At 37.8% G+C, this 16673-nt stretch overlaps 1 protein-coding gene across 5 annotated transcripts in view; it reads right to left on the bottom strand.

The window, feature by feature from the left end:
- Gbs-70e (Glycogen binding subunit 70E) overlaps nt 1-15980 on the bottom strand; it is a 28478-nt gene extending 12498 nt beyond the window's left edge. For 2 of the 5 annotated variants that reach the window (XM_076774282.1, XM_076774283.1), the window contains exons 1-3: nt 15325-15980; nt 1687-1944; nt 543-1144 (exon numbers count right to left, since the gene is read on the bottom strand). In XM_076774282.1, the coding sequence (XP_076630397.1) occupies nt 543-1144; nt 1687-1938 (854 nt within the window). In that variant the 5' untranslated portion in view covers nt 1939-1944; nt 15325-15980. Of the gene's footprint in view, nt 1-542; nt 1145-1686; nt 1945-2889; nt 3254-15324 lie in introns of those variants that run through there. The other 3 variants (XM_076774279.1, XM_076774281.1, XM_076774280.1) reach the window with 2 other exon arrangements.
- Between the last annotated feature and the right edge of the window lie 693 nt (nt 15981-16673).

Below are 16673 nucleotides of genomic sequence, written 5' to 3'. Positions count from 1 at the left end.
TATGCGATAGAGGGGAACGGACGAAACTGTGTCAATTTTGACCCATACTATTCTATACAAATTAAAATAAATACAGTTGAATTCGAATTATCTACTAAGATTTATAAAGAACAGCATGACGACATTAATATCGTTGGAAAGTTTAGAAAATTTATTTTAGGACGTATAGAGAAATTTTAGCATGGACCAAAAATGATTCGACTCCGCCTTGACCTACAACTGTCGGACCTTCTGCTGTCCGACGTGTGAGAAGTTACACACCACTATAGTAGAAGAGCGCTATAAGAACTTTAACATAAACCGATATACATAACTCGACTTTTAGCCGTAGAAAAATGTGAGAAATATTAGTTTTATAAAATTTTGTACGGATAAAATACCGCGTCGCGATTTGATAACAGGCGTATATTCAGCGCTGCCCATTCCTTAATTATAGTATGACCTTACGATACGTTAACTAACAATTTAATCAAACATCGGATATCTGTTTTGACCTCTATAGTGGTGGTAACTTCTTAATCGGCGTGTGTGTTCTCTGATACCTGACGAAGCTATCGAAGCAGATGGGGACCTTTGAAACCCTTTCCAAGACACCTCTGCACAGGGCCTCCGTCTCATTCGAGGTACACACCTCTAGTTTCTTGCGAACGACAAAGTTCTTTCCTCCGTTGTTGTCCCAGTATTCTTTGCCATCGGTACGATAACGTACGCAGAACTCCACTACGTTCGACTTGAGCGGCAGAGTGAGTCTGAACCGGAAGGTGTCGTAGAGAATTAGAGCCGGGGCGCACGGTTGCTCGACGTAGGTGCAGTGCACGTCTTCGTGAGTCTTCCAGGAATCGTTGCTCGCCCTGACCACTACCTCCTTGTCGTACGCCAGATTACGTACCTTGATGGTGCCGACTAGACAGTGTTCCGACTCCCTTATTATCACGTTTTCCAAGCTGACGTTCTCTTGGTCGAGTTTCCGTCGAAAGGCGAGGTAATCGCTCGCTGGTTGGGGGAAAGTCACTTGCCAGGGCGACGCAACCTCCACGGGCTCGTCGTTGTCTATTTTCGAGTGAAGAAGCCGTCCCGTTAATCCGGCCAGGTACGCGGTACTCCAGAGTGGCGGTACATTGCTAGGCTCTGACATCACGCGAACCTGTCGAAAGGAAAAACGAAACGATTCGATGTTACGCCATCGTTTCACAAACCTTTGGAAATTATCCAGATATTTTATCCCTAGGGCTGGGGATCTTCTTTATCTATCGAGAATAGAACTTTTTATTTTTATTATATCGTGGCGCTGCTTTTGCTGGTCGTAGAAATCGAGATAACGTTGGTCGAGTACTCGCGAGAGAGACAAGAGCGGAGCCCTCTGGTGGCGAGTACGGGAGCTGACGCCACAATATAAGATAGGTCCGCGTTATCTGTTCTATTTAGAAACCGACCGCGAAGGGTTAATAAAAATTTTCAAGTTTGAGACTTTTATTACCAAATTGCACCGCTCGATATACATGTATGGTGTAATTCAGTCGAGTGTAAAATTACGTTCACAGTCGTCGCAACAAGTGGAACTACTGGAAAGTCCGACAAAGCAAACAGAAAGTCCAAGCAAAGGTGTGCACGCGAAATGTTATTTTATTTCCCTTTCACGAACAGAGGCGAGATTGCGACAGGGATTATGGATGGATTATGTTTCACCTGAGTAAGTGGACGACCACGGTCGTCGGCGAACACCACCCTTTTTTTCTGTTTGCTGTTGTTGCCATCGTTGCTGTTTCGTATACTGTCGATGGCCAGGGAACCAGACGAAAGACATGGCCTTATCCTGGGTGGCACCGATCTGCTGGTAATCGACGGCGCCGTCACCACTAGGGGACTATACAGAAGTGGACTGTATACTGGAGGACTATGCCCCAGAAGCAGCTCAGCAGGCATCGCTATGGAACACATTTAGATCTGGAAAACAAACAAAATTCCATTTCGTGTTTCTTACTGTCATTTCGTTCGAATAAACGTTTATCTCGCACGTGTAACGTTGCAAGCTTTGCGCAGAGAACAAGGTAAATAAAACATGTATGGAAAACCGAGCACAAATTTCTAACGGTACGAAACATTTACAATGTTCCACCATAAAAACATTCCAGATATTATGTGCCCATGACTTTCTCAAACTTCTTTTCTACCCATAAAGAACCTGTTAGCATCGACCTTTTAAGAATCTCTTTTTAGCCCTCCGCTGTTTGACTTTCAGAAGGTTTACAGTTGGGTCAGAGGCTCGATGGAACTGCGCATTCTGACGGGGGCGGTCACCTGGCGATGGCTAATGATTGCAAAAGTCACGTAACTATCGGGTGTAGTGGGATTTATCGTTTAGATTGCGATACAATGATTCTCAAACTGTCGTCCATGTTTGTGGGCAACATTCTTAATCTCTATCAAAATTTCGAATAACGAATAAAAAACATCTGAATTATAAAATAAAATTAATAGAATAACTGTTTGATCCAATGTACGCACGTAACAAATAGATCACTATACGATATTTAGATCGAGTATATAGATTTTTATAAAAATAAATCAAGAGTTTTATATGTTGCTCCGCTATATTGGGTCGGCCATGTTGATTTTATAAACGTGACTTCGGATTAGTCATCGTTAACTTAATATACTAAACACGGTCAAGTACAAAAATTTCTGACAAGAACGGTTAATCTCGACGTTTCGTTAGTTTACGAAGAAACGTAATATTTATTCTTCTTATGTTTACACCTTAAACTGTACTGATTTAATTTTCCTTGCATTCTCTATCATTAAAATATTACTTCGTTCCGAGCAAAGAGTAGCGTTCACAGCAAAAAGGTACACGTGTACGAGCTTTATTTTTAATAGAATCGAACAGACCTTTCGAGCACTATAGCGAAGAAAAATTCAGTTGATCCCTCGAAAGTTTTCCGAGAGTCGTCGCTCATCGTAAAGCTTCCTATTCGCGAATTGGCTAACCGACGCGAACCCAATTTCACTTCAAGAGCTTGCCAGTCGAACTGACGAAATTGGAATTTGCGCCGCACGAATGATCTAGCGCCAAATCTTTAATAACTAGGAACGTGCATCGTGGGTTGCCAAAAATTTCGACGGCGGAATTACGCGACCAACACGGATCACGCGAGTCATCGATTAACCCAAAATTCACCGCATTATTTACACGAGAGTCCCTATGTTTACGGATGCTACGAATTGCTTGGAAAGATACGATGGTATTGCCTTGCTTCTTGCAGCAACCTGCAAGGGATACTTGCGAACAAGTTCCCCCCTACCAACAGTGTTTATGTTTCTTCACCTCGAACGACCGTCGACTCGAGTGACACGCAGCTATGTGACTAAACCTAATTCAATCGTGATGTCGCTTAGGTCACATACCAAATTTATACGTATAACTATAACTAAACATATTTAGAATGAATTTTTTTATACGTGCAATACCACTACAGTATACTATAAATGAAAATATCGTGAGACTGACAAGACAGACTCGATAGGTTAAGTTGCTACGTATGATTCCTACTTAAGAACATAACTAAATCTCATATAGTCTTCAAATTATTCTAATTCTAATTATATTTTTTAATTCTAGACGATAGTAATTAACGATTACAAAAAGATACGTCCCATTTCAAACATTGTAGGAATGGTAATATTAACAGTCATTAATATTGGTAAACTTTTGCGGTTGTAATCAGATAACTTAACATAGGTATATAGAGCACGTAACGTACTGGGGAATTTATGGATGTACTAGTACATCCGAATGATGATATTTGTTGCAGAATTAATTAAAATAAATGTTCCGATTTTCAGCATATTTCCAAACAATCGAATGCTGAATTTATACTCATTCTCGAGTTAGGTTACGACGGAAATTGGACGCCATTTTTCTGCCAGATATCAATGTTACTAGAAGATAGTATGCTGTAACTTCCAGCGGTTACTTTTTTCTAAACTAATTAAAGTCCGAGTAACATCTGTGTAATTTCTCTCGGAAATATCGGAACACGTCGTATAGTTTAAAGTTTGTAATAAAGGCTGAAAAAAAAAAAATATTTCAACGAATGGAACTCGAACCGCAACCTCGAGTATATGCACTGCCCGATTACACCACCATTTGTGCCACACCGTCACTTCGACGACTGAGATTTATATTTATAGAACATATGTATATTGCAAGATACGTTATTGTATTACTTATATTTCTAAACTTATTAAATTATTACGTCTACTATTTTACTCGTAGCGACAGGGATCTGTAGTAATCCACCATTCCTCGAAAGAAGGTTATAATAAGAGGGGACAGGTTGAGTGCTTCCCTTGTCAGTGTGTTGACCGACTTATGAGCGTAAATAGTCGGGCTTTTTTCCCAAGTAAACAAAACTGGAAACTTGTACGTGCAAAGGTGCAACGACTTGAAGGCGTTAGAGTACATTCATAGGTTACGAACGCCATAAGTTGTTCCACGTGGAAAAAGAAACTAAAATAATAATTTTTTTATTTTCAAATTATAATAAAATAAAAGGAAATATAGAATGAAAATATACGAAAACATAGTTTTTAATTTTATCGAACAGAATTCCAATCTAACGAAAAAAAAAGAATTTTCAACAGCTGCTTTCTACACGGTCACGTTTATCGACCAATTGCATATATGCATGCATGCAAATATCAACGTCCCCTTGACGATAGTTCGCCGAGAATTCTTTTTGCCAGTAGATTATTAATTATTCGATAGGTTCACTGATTAATTGTTTACTGCTTGAACGATAAGACACGGCGTAGATCTTGTACAACTGTATCACGGTAGAGGTATTTTGCGCGTCAAGATAGGTGCGTGTAGTCATATTACTCCTGGGAGTGGAATTACGACTCTTAAGTGTGGCAATAATCTCTTCTCTCGTCCCTCGAGACTTGTTCGAAAACCAGACGCGACATGCACCAGACCGGAACCAAACAAGCACGCGTACACGAGTAAGAATCATCAAGCGGTATCATGAATCGGATGTTTCGAGTTTCAAGCTACTTGAATCGTCGTGAACGGTCCGTTTCTATTTTACACGACACTACTTGCTCGATTTATCAATAACAACTGGCAAAAACAATAACAGAATTATCGCGTTCCTATGAAAATCAAACAGATATTGCGATATCGTTCGACTTTTGTAAACAAATCTAATGCGACTGCATTTCCATTTAGTTTTTAAGATTATCCGTTTCAGAACGCTGAATGTTCCAAGAAAATTATTGTTCGCTGTTAAAGCGTAAATAGTTTTTTAAAAGAAAATACGATGAAGAAATTGAAAAAAAAATAAAAGAAAGAAAGAAAAAAATTCAATAATTTCAATAATTCGCGTTAAAAGAAACATTTTACGGAAAAAAACGATATATTATGCATAACACTGTCCTCGGGTGGCAAGATTAATAAGGGTAGAGGTCAAAACGAACACTCAAGTATTGTTTATCGTTACGCGAACGAAGCACCAAGGTCAAACTGTTTGGTCTGTTAAAACAAACATAAAAGAAAAGAATGCTACTTATCGCGCATTTTCTGCATAGTCTTCGGTGACACTTTCGACTCACGCATAACTCAATCACGCGTGTAAAAACTGCATCGGTTGTGTCATTTTAATTTTTGCACGTTTCTTATCTCGATGAGAATTTGCCTCGTTAACTTCTTAACCTGCTGACAACAACAACAATAACAACAGCCGCAGAAGTGTCCCGCAATGAAATTTCCGGTTGTTATTCAGTATCAAACTTCTGCAAACTCTTGCACAATAATTGTTTTGCAGCCGATAAACGATTAATTAAACAAAAAGTTTGCGGTTGCGTATGAAAGAATGCAGTGGAACGCACGCGAATCACGTTACAACGACAATCGAATAGAAATCGGCCTTTATACAGGGTGAACTTAGGTTATGTTAGACATTATTTACGCAGAAAACTTTCCCCTTAATAACGGGAAAAATATCAATGCGTCATCGTAAATAAAAACACTGATTGCGTTACAACACTAAAGAAAATTCATTACTCTGTAAATAAAGACTATATTGCGATTATGCAATTGCAATTGCAAGCTCGGTATTATTTGGTCTAAAAGAAAAAAAATTCGTAAATATCATTTGCTTTTGGAACTGTTGCACGAAAATTCCTTTTAATTTAAAATACGAGGTTATGTAATTATCTTTAAGTCCATTTTAATGAAACATATAATTTATACATAATCTGAAGCATCCTTAATACAGATTTTGTAGGAATGAAATAAAGATATTCGTGACCTTTACAAAAATATCAACAAGAAACCATTGCACAAATAAACGCGTAATAAGTACATATTTCGTAAGCTGAGTTAATCGGAGGGAAAGATTGGAATTAGCAAAACAGTAAGTATATAAATACTTCGATGAAGGACTGGCCAGACGTAATTTTCGCTGATAAAAGTAATTTTTATATTATTTGGTGCCAATGAACAGAACGCAATATAAAGATATATCTATCATAGACAAAAAAATATGCATCCTACGGACAAACATTATAGAAGTATTAATCTGTAGCTACATAGATCTTTGCATATTTTCGATGGAATAGCGAACAAGGTCTCTTGGTATTCTGATAAATTATCTTCATATTGGATGTAAGTGAAATTTTAATTAATAGCAATTTTGTATGCATACGAGATAATGATTTGAAATTAAAAATATTATTAGAACAGTGATCTTCAAACATTTTGAAAGACGTACCGTTAAAAATAAAGAAAATTAATGCACCCAAAATAAGTTAAAAATATACTCTTACGATTTTTAAATTCCAACGACCAATATATTAATAGAAAGAAAGAAAGAAACATTTGGCAAAACAATGCTCTTCTAAAAATAAGATTAATTTATTTCAGACCTTATACGATCATATTCGTGTATAAACAAGATTATTTTTAATCTACAAATAATTATATCATAATTAACACGAACTTAAAGTATAGAAAAACTTAAATTAAATAATTTGTTGAAAAAGAAACACAATGATACATATGTATACGTTATGTATATTCTTTTTACTGGGAGGAGAAACAAGTTGATCTCTTGTCCAATCATAGTTGGTAATTTATTTGTCTTATTCGTCTTGAAACACGCGACAAGAAGGGCTCGTTTCTAAATGAAGTTAATGGACGAATTATAAAATTACGTTCCCCATGAATGGAACAATATTTTTGTAAAACAGCCATAAGTACTTTTATTTCAAGTTACGAATACTTTTAATACCCAGAGTATAATGAATTATCCCCAATCTCCATATATTATGTGACAACGTATTTTCGGAATACATCGATAACAGTTTTTCGACGCAGAAATCTTAATCCTCGCTGATAAACTTGGCTCTCGTTGTCTGTCCTCGATACATTGTGTCGTCGTTATTCGTGCTTGAAAAACGAACGAACAAAAAGGCATCTACGAAACGGTTGTTTCTGTGAATTTATAATACGATCTCGTCTATTTACACAACCAGACTCCACAAAATCTATGCATACGAGATAGGCGACACGCTGCATCGTGAAATAATACATATAACGCTAACAATGCACGTTCGTGTATCTGTTGAATTATAGAGGGCAGTGTGCACGATTGCAGAGAAGAATTGCCGCCCGATTAAAAGTTCATTTTCGCGTGCCATAAAATCAGAGATAAAAAATAATAGTTGCGTCAAAAACGCAAAGGGTAGTCATTAATATTCGCATATCGTAGTTACTAATTATTGATTATTTCCCTTTTGTAATTCTCCAAATGAACACCTTGTATTGACGATGAAAGAAATCGTCTACTATTGCGAGGCAAGATAGTGACAGATAAAAAATGTCCACGGGATAATCTTTAGTCAGGTTCGCGGCAATGCACCGGTTCGTCGTGATATTTCATAATTCTGCAAATACGTGTTATAATATGACTATCGTGAATCACGTTGAACGGGACATGACGACGACCGTGATAACGCTGAACAGTCTCGAAGAAGCCAGACGAAACAACGATTTCCATTTGACCAGATTTCACTCATCTAAACTTCTATTTGCGTAACGATAAATCTCGATATCACTTATGTACGGCGTGATCACAACGTTTATACGAGAAATTAGTATGTTTATGTTTTTTTTATACTAGATGAATAAGCTTATTAATAATTATTAGATCCAGCACTTCAATCTCTCGTATATACAAATTTAAATTTTTGTCGAGTTAACCTAACCTAACCTCAATTTCGTAATTATTATTTTTTCTTGTAATAATTCTACGTAAACCACGTAAGATTTAATTTATACGATCTATGGTCTCTCTCCTAACATTATTAACGAACACGAGAATTATTATTCTAGTTTTATGTAACCTAGTCAGTTCGGCGTGGGAAATTCGAACGATACAAAGAGTAGATTAGAAACAGTTCGTTCGCGCTGGTATAGTATGGAAAAAGCATGTTCGTGTACATCATGACTCGTAAGAGAAAATCGTGCAGCCGTCATGCTATTTTGAACATGCGCCGGTTAAAATTAGCTCGGTGCATCTTCCAAACGCCTACGTCTTCCCAGACACGTTACGCCCTTGGAATCTATCCAATTGTCTGTCTTCTAAGGTACGATCTACGCGAATTGTTCTCCTCGTTGAAATTCGAAAGAACAGCGTGAACTTATGGCCACACGTTCGTATGTAAAGAAAAAAAAAAACAAGTTGTTCTGCAAACAAAAGTCTATCGACCCTGTGTGTCATACATAACCTATACCAGCCAAAACACTCGGGAACAATTTGTGCATTCGCAACTAGACACGAGACGGACTCACGTGCACCCGTGCAAATCGATGCTCGCTCGTGACGTCTGGGTTAGGTTAGTGTTTAGTCATTAAACGGACTGTCTAGGGATTTAGTGACTAAACGCTAAATGCAGGTTAATTAAACCGATCGGTGACTCGATGAGACGAATCATTTAATCCTTTCACTGTTTAATAAAATTATACGATTTAAAAAATTACTACGTTTTTTCAAATTATATATTTTGTGTTTTATTCTGGCAGGAACGATAGCCATAGTCATATACCTTAATAATCTAATTCGTATGTTTCTTATCTGTAGAGTGGCGCCAATCGTGACGCAATTAAAAGAATTCATGCAATATCTTTAAGTCGCTAAATAAGTGTACCTCAGTTACGATTTTTATTTTAAAAAATTCCAATAATTGCATACCTGATTAATCTTATTTAAAATGGGACCTTTTTTACCTTTAGAGCAGTGTGTTTTATTTAACTCCCTCGGACCCCACATTACGATATACGTATATGTATAGGATTATTGAGCCACTATTTTATACTATGTTTATACGTTCAGAATGAAACAAAAAATATTAAAATTTAAAAAAATTGGACGAACCACCCACTGTGTATTTGCATGATAAACGAAATATTCATAATATTGTTATCGTTTTTGCCCGTCGATGATATAATGCTATTTAAAAATTCATCAAAGCAAATAAGAATGAAGAGCGCAGTCGAGTGGACACGAGTTCTCAGTCCACAAGTACCACTGATAAAAAATATTATTTTTAATCCGCGCCGAAAGCGATTAATATTGAACGACTATTATCTAACTAACCAGTCACGGCAAAAAATTAGCTATATTTCAATGCAAGCGCGCGTTTCAATTATAATGAAATTCTCTTCTATTGTTGTCAATTGCTATCAATCGACCCCGATAAGAAGAGGTCGGAGGGTTATTGGAAGTCACGTGCGGAATTAGACTACATGCACTAAACAGAGATAAAGCAGTGAATATGTATACGAGTCCTTGACTTATCATAGGCGACGGAAATTTCGTAAAATTACACATCCGGAAATATTACCAACCGATAGCGCGAGCCAAACGATAAACTTCACCACGGGACAATTAATTAACAGTTAATTACTTAATTAACGGACTGTCGTGTGGCATGAGAGAATCTTCGCTCGCAATTCCATGAAACCGGCGAAAAAAACATTTTGATAAATTTATAATTGCGCGACTTTGATATCGAAGCGCGATAGCGAATCGAAAATATTGGAACAAAAATGTGCATTGGTTGGTGAATATAGCGTGACCACTGGTTATCAGCTTGCAACAGACGTTGCTCGATATAATAAAAAGCTACCAATTTACTTGAGTGGATTTCGATGCACATACAATTCGTCCAAATGCACCTGTATAGCGATAGAAACGTATGTTCTTTTTTGCACTTTCTTAAAATTTATAAATTAACAAATATTGTACTGCAACGTTGAGACAAAATTCGAATAAAAATTAATGTAATTAAATAAAAAAAAAAAACTACAATCTATACGTGAACGTTAATTATTATTTTGATATCTACCGAAACTGTATAACGATATTTCTTGACTTATTTTTCGTGTAAAAAGTTTATCTGAATGTAAATACGTTTATAAAGTATAGTTTTGTAAAGGATAAATATGGATCTTTTGATGCCACAAAAATGCCGTCAATATATTATAATAACAAATACGTCTATAAATGTATAACTGTAGATGAAACACGTAGCTTATGTTCCTTCTCTTTTTAGAATATCGGTACGAATTACGTAAACTGTTTTGTTGTGGTATCGATCGATAACGGAGCTTCAATACGTAAAAATATACGTAACGAAAGATATTACGGAGATGCGGGAGGTGAGAGGGGATGTACATATATTTGGAGACCTTACTGACTCAACGAAATGACTCGCTGAAACCTTTGAGCATGCCTGACCTATGATACTGACGAAAGACTTCACAAGTAGCAGATTTATTCTTTTATTATCTCACGTTAACTTTAATTATCTTATTTAATTAATGCTGTCCACTTTTTTATATTTAATATGACCGAGGACATCGTCTCTGTAGCATTCAAGTTTTCGCTGTATGTAAATTTATAGTTGCCGTAATCGTCGAATCAATATATAAATGAAATTTACTGCTTTTTTCCTTATAAATGATTTTTATTCTTCTGGGCTTAAAACTCTAAGCAAAATATATTACAACTTATGCACAACCATAATGTTCCTATGTCATAGACAAACGAAAAAATAAATATTGTATTTTGAGGTTAGGCAACCTGAAAACTATGTTGCGAAAACTAAGCAAACCTAACCCAGACCTAACTATAGCGTAATTTCTTTTTTATGTACAGAGAAATTCGCAGAGCTGTTTACTCGGCGAAATGTAAACATTTGATCACATGAAAAGATTGCACTACCGACAAAATCTTCGCAACCGGTTTACCTTTACCCGCTATGGAAAAAAATCGCAAGCGCCGCCGTAGAGATAGTAGAGAAACCGGTTAGCGAAATTTGAATATTTTCTTTTTATAGCGTGAGTTTCTATCGCGCGACGACTGTATATCATTAAGAACAGCCTTGGCGGGTATATGTTAATCCCTCATCCTTGAGAATATTTTTATTAAGACGAACGCACAATAAATCACTATCTGACCCCACATCGCGAATCAGGAAGTCCGACGAACAGGCAAACGAAACGAATATTGTCGACAAAAAAGAAAAAGAAAGAGGTTCGAATATAACTTCAAGGACCTTTATAAAATATAATGGAGGTGATTAAAGGTCATTTTTTGGCAGCTTGCTAAATCGCAATTTCAACATTGGCAATGGATATTGAATAAATGAAAATTCGGAAAAATAGGAAACGAGTGGGTTCGGCAATAAAAGTCCTCTGCACGATCTATCTACCTTTAAAAAATTGTTGTACGCACAAATCTATGCAATTGATTGCACAAGAAGTAGACATAATATTGATCTGTTAATTTTTCAGTAATGAAAATAAATAGTTATTAAACATTGTACGTTAAGGAGAATCAGCTTTATAAGAACAGTTTGCGATTAAAAATAATCAAAGTAGAAAAATGGCTATAACTGGAGAAAATCAAACGAGACGACACACGTTTCATTATTTCTTTAAATCTCCGTTAGAGATGGTTAGAATAGAGGTTAGAAACAGTTAGAACGACGAAGCACGTAAAGTTGAGTTGCGTACGCGTAAACTGCGATACCAGACCACGAGCCGAGTACATGTCTGTAGAAATACATATTTCTAATATTTTATCGGACGATCACGATGCACGATTGGCACTAGTGTCATTAGAGCGAAATATTACTAATGACTAATGTCGTTAGTCGTAACAATTCTCAGACCTGTATTCTTTCAACGATCGAAGGCGCCACTGAGGTCGAATCCTCCGGTCTTATCGCGTCGTGTTTCTGGTTCGAAGCAACCAGATAACCGACATATCCTTGCCGACATTTACACCCTCGAGCGCGGAATCTTACCGGACAAAGTTTAATCGCCGAAACCATAAAGAAGACGCAACGCATCGCGTAGATCGCGCGAGATGCTTTTGTGTACTCGATAAAGGGAAAAGTGTCACGAGATAAACGATACGACTTGGACGCCAATGATGTTTGACCAAGTCTCGTCTAACGCGACACGATTTATCTCTGGGGCGAATTAATTTTCGTTCTAGTTGATATTTTTTCAAACCCGTTTTCAGCTCGAACGATCGCCGCACCGATGATCGACGATAACGCGGCGTCTAAACGATAGAAACCTCCGTCGATCTTTTTCAATTTCAAGTTGTCTCGATCATTTTCTGAATTACCAACAAACGTTCGATGTTATCGAGCGAGATAAGAAAAACATCTGACTGCGTGATAAATTTTTACGAGACCTTCAGAGTATGTTCTCCTTCCCACGATAAGAAGACACGATGTTCAACGATACGGGACGCGTGTCTCGATTAATACGTACGAAACAAGTATTTATATATGTTGTAATTCTATATTTACGCCTCTGATAATGATAGACTGCGCGTTTAGAATATAATTATTTCAAGCACATTGGAATCTTCGCATGGGTAGAGATAGCCTTTTGACTTTCGCTGATTTGTATATGGAACAATGTGCTAGCAGACGTTGATACCCAGATGTACAATACTAGATAAATAGCGTAACGCGTTGTATACGTAAATATCTTTCGTGCTGCACAGTAAATATGTTAATCCACACGATTCATTTTTCATCTCTACTTTGTAATTTTGTTATGCGTATATCAACGTACAATTAAATATTGATTTTTTTCATTTCATTTTCTACAAGTAAAAAATAATAAAAAAAGCCCTGAAAATTGCATGTCTGTACCGAAATACCTCCTTAACGCGAAGGTTAAATCACAGGGCCTGGAGGGTAGTGAACATCGAGTTCAAAGATGCGACAGAGTATCGTTCTTGAATCACACGTGAATCAAGCGTGATCCCCTAAACTAAATAGTCGAAGGTTTTAAAATGAACGACTGTTACGTAAGCCCCAATGGTGCGACAAACTCTATCGTACATTCGCTGCAACAAACTACTACGAGGGAAGGGTAATATCAATCAATGGTCCCGTATCGTATAATTTTTGTCTCAGAAGTCAAGTATAATTTCGATTGTAGAAAGTTAACGCGTTAACCTTGGTATAACCTCACTTACGTTTATTATTTTTGTGTTTAAGCTTCTAAAAACGTCCGTGGGGGGTCCGCGTAACGTGTCCTTAAGCCGATGCACATTGCAACGATTTTCTCCTCGCTTTCTCCGGAAGTGCATACATTGCAGGACACGCGTGGGAATTATACGTGCAAACAATTCGTCTTGTGTACCGTTGACTGTTTTCAAGTAGGTGTCTGCGAGAGACGAGTGACCGGAAAACGCGCGTATATACCTGTGCGGGGGCACGAGAGCACACGCGGCACGCGTACTTAAAAACGAACAAAATGCATTTTAAGAGAGTAGTCAAGCCGGTTACCAGAAGAAATCTGCTGCTAACAAGCCTGGAACGCGATTCATGGGAGACACTGGTAACGTTATTTTATATTCTTAGTTCGTTTGACTGAGTTCCGTCCAAACGAGGATGTAATTTTTCATTAATAGGTTAGGAGGAACTACAATTAAGCGAACAACTTCAAGTGCAATCGCTGCTTTACGGTTACGCGGAACTTTTTATATGGTCGCTTCATGAATAGTATTTTCAAAGACAAATATAGACTATAGCCTACAATTCGCTGATTCTCAATCATTTTTTACGAGTATAACAAATTTTTGGGACTTGTACAAACCAATTAGAATGTTTTCTTATAGGCGCATCGCGATAAATAGATTATAATTAGTTTCGAACGTGCTAAAATTGATACGCGCAAAAATTGCAAGCTTTTTAGATTAGTAACCTGTTGGATCTATACAACGATACTTTAATTATCGCATAGTTTTATTGCTTGACATTTAAAAAGAAGAGTAGTTACAACTAATCGAGAAGCAAAACGTTTCTAGTATTTATATCGCGTGTGTCTGGCGCCGCCGAAAATAACCTACGTTAAGTAGCGTGCGTTAAAAAACGAATGAACTACTAATATTTATTCATTATTTCCGTTGTGTCGTGAGGTCAGGAGCCAGCTAATCGGTCTCTTGTTCGCGTCGTTAAAAACGTCCGAGATTAAACAATAACGCTACTAACAATGTTCTTCCCGCCCATAAATGTCTAATCGGTCGAGTTGGTGTTCTTTCTTTTATTCCACGATAAAAGCGTTTCTCTGAAATGCAGATAAACCATGCAGGCCTTTCTGGAGCTTTCGTTCCGCACGTACAATCCTCTCGTTTTGCTCGACGATTATCTCATACACGTGTTCACGGGAAGCATGCTTGCGCGTGCTCCTCGTATTGTCCTCCATCTAACAACGCTCGCGTAAATTTAGACCAACGATCACGATACAAATTGTACGAGATAACACGCTACGATAAATGGCGTTCCTTTCTGTATGACACTCGTGACATTCCTCGCGAACGTTATCTCAGAGTTTGTTTGTAAACAAAGGGGATCTGGTTCGCATGGAAAATAATACACATCACCGGTAGGACTGTGCAGCTATAACTTGAGATAAAGTTATAGCTGCATAGCGCTGCAATGGATAACCAATTGTGTAATCCTACGCGTTTGTTTTACATAAGAAATTGTTGCAGATGCGCGAAGGATGCACTCTTGGTCGCGTGCACAGATTCCGATGTAGATCGATCATGAACTTCGCGCAGACGAAATTACTCGGCATTTAAAATAATGTGAAACGAACGAAAAAGAAATAGACGATGATCCCATGCTACTACAGATCACCAAGTTCACGTTGATGTCTCGTCGCGAAACAACGATTTAGTCGATAACAATTCCATTTTACGATATAAAGATATAATTACTCACGTATTTGTTTGATTTGAGAACCGTTCCACTGTGCAGTGGAACGAAACCAAAGGACCAGATTATCTCCTCGCGTAGGTCTGGCGCCTAAGACTTTCTTTCCACCGTCTCCTGTCTTCTTTGCTTTTTTCCAAACACGCACAAATCTCGTCTACTTTCTTCCGAAGGCTTCGTTTGTTTCAGTCTGAACTTGGAGATTGTCGATAATTAGTATCTTCGATTCTTAACGCGATAGAAGGCAATCTCCAAAGGAACTTTCGAAGATAGTTGAACACATCGCGTAGATGCCGGTAGTTTTTCTTGTCGATGATTATTAAACGTTGAGTTTCTTCGCACGAACACCGCGAAAAACCGATCACTGTGAAACGAACGATTCGAGATCGTAAAATTACCCGGCGTATGAGACAAGGTAATTGGATGGACGGTTTTCACGTGGCAAAAACGACGCAGCGCTTCGCCGGTGCCGATTTATCGAGCGTCACAAATCTTTGTTCATTCTGTTTTGCTTCGTTATTATGACGCAAGACTATTTCCGTTGGACGTTTTTTTTTTAAGTTTGACCGTAAGAGGTTTACGAATTACCTCTGTCGCTGGTCGCCGGCGCGAATCGCGCGTTCCAACTTCCTCCTCGTTCCAACCGCTTCTGAGAGCACCGGCGTAAAGTGTCATCGGTCCATACGTCGCCGACAAGCCGGTGCCCCGTAACGCGCATGCGCCAACACAGCCTCATGCACTTCACGTGATTCCAACAGATCGACGAATCAGGGAACTTTGGGTCCACGTGCTTGCATTCTTACAACGATGGTGCTGGCGACAAAGACTCGATTCGTAGGCTAGAAGTCAATAGGAACCAAGAAAAGAACGAAACGACAAATTGTCGTCTAACGTTGCTTTTCATTTTAATTTTTATTACAAATTTTGCCCAGACATCTCCTAAAAATTAAATTCAAAATGCACTTTTAACAACACGAATATACTCGAATACCATATTGCATTTTTCAGCGAACATTGCGAACTGTCAGATGCTAATTTTTATGTATGTAACTTGGCATAAATGTCCATTGGTCCAACCATCCCTTGTATCAAATCTACCCATTGCATGTATACCTTACCAGTTTTACTTTGTTTTGCTATTAAATCAACGAAGACAGACGAGACCGGCGTTCCTCTATGTCTGCCTTGATTGTTTTCAATTACAAAACCTTAAGGCTGGATGCGGACAAGCGACTTTTATCGTTGCGAAACAGTATACATATTTTTAATTAATTTTGAAAACAAGTAAATGTTAAGCGGTTAACGAACATAAAGGCGTAGTACTGCAGCAACTTTACGAAACGAACCTTCGAACAAAT

The sequence above is a fragment of the Colletes latitarsis genome, chromosome 10 (assembly GCF_051014445.1).
Source record: "Colletes latitarsis isolate SP2378_abdomen chromosome 10, iyColLati1, whole genome shotgun sequence".
Lineage (NCBI taxonomy): Eukaryota > Metazoa > Arthropoda > Insecta > Hymenoptera > Colletidae > Colletes > Colletes latitarsis.
This window is presented reverse-complemented; position numbering and strand designations above follow the sequence as displayed.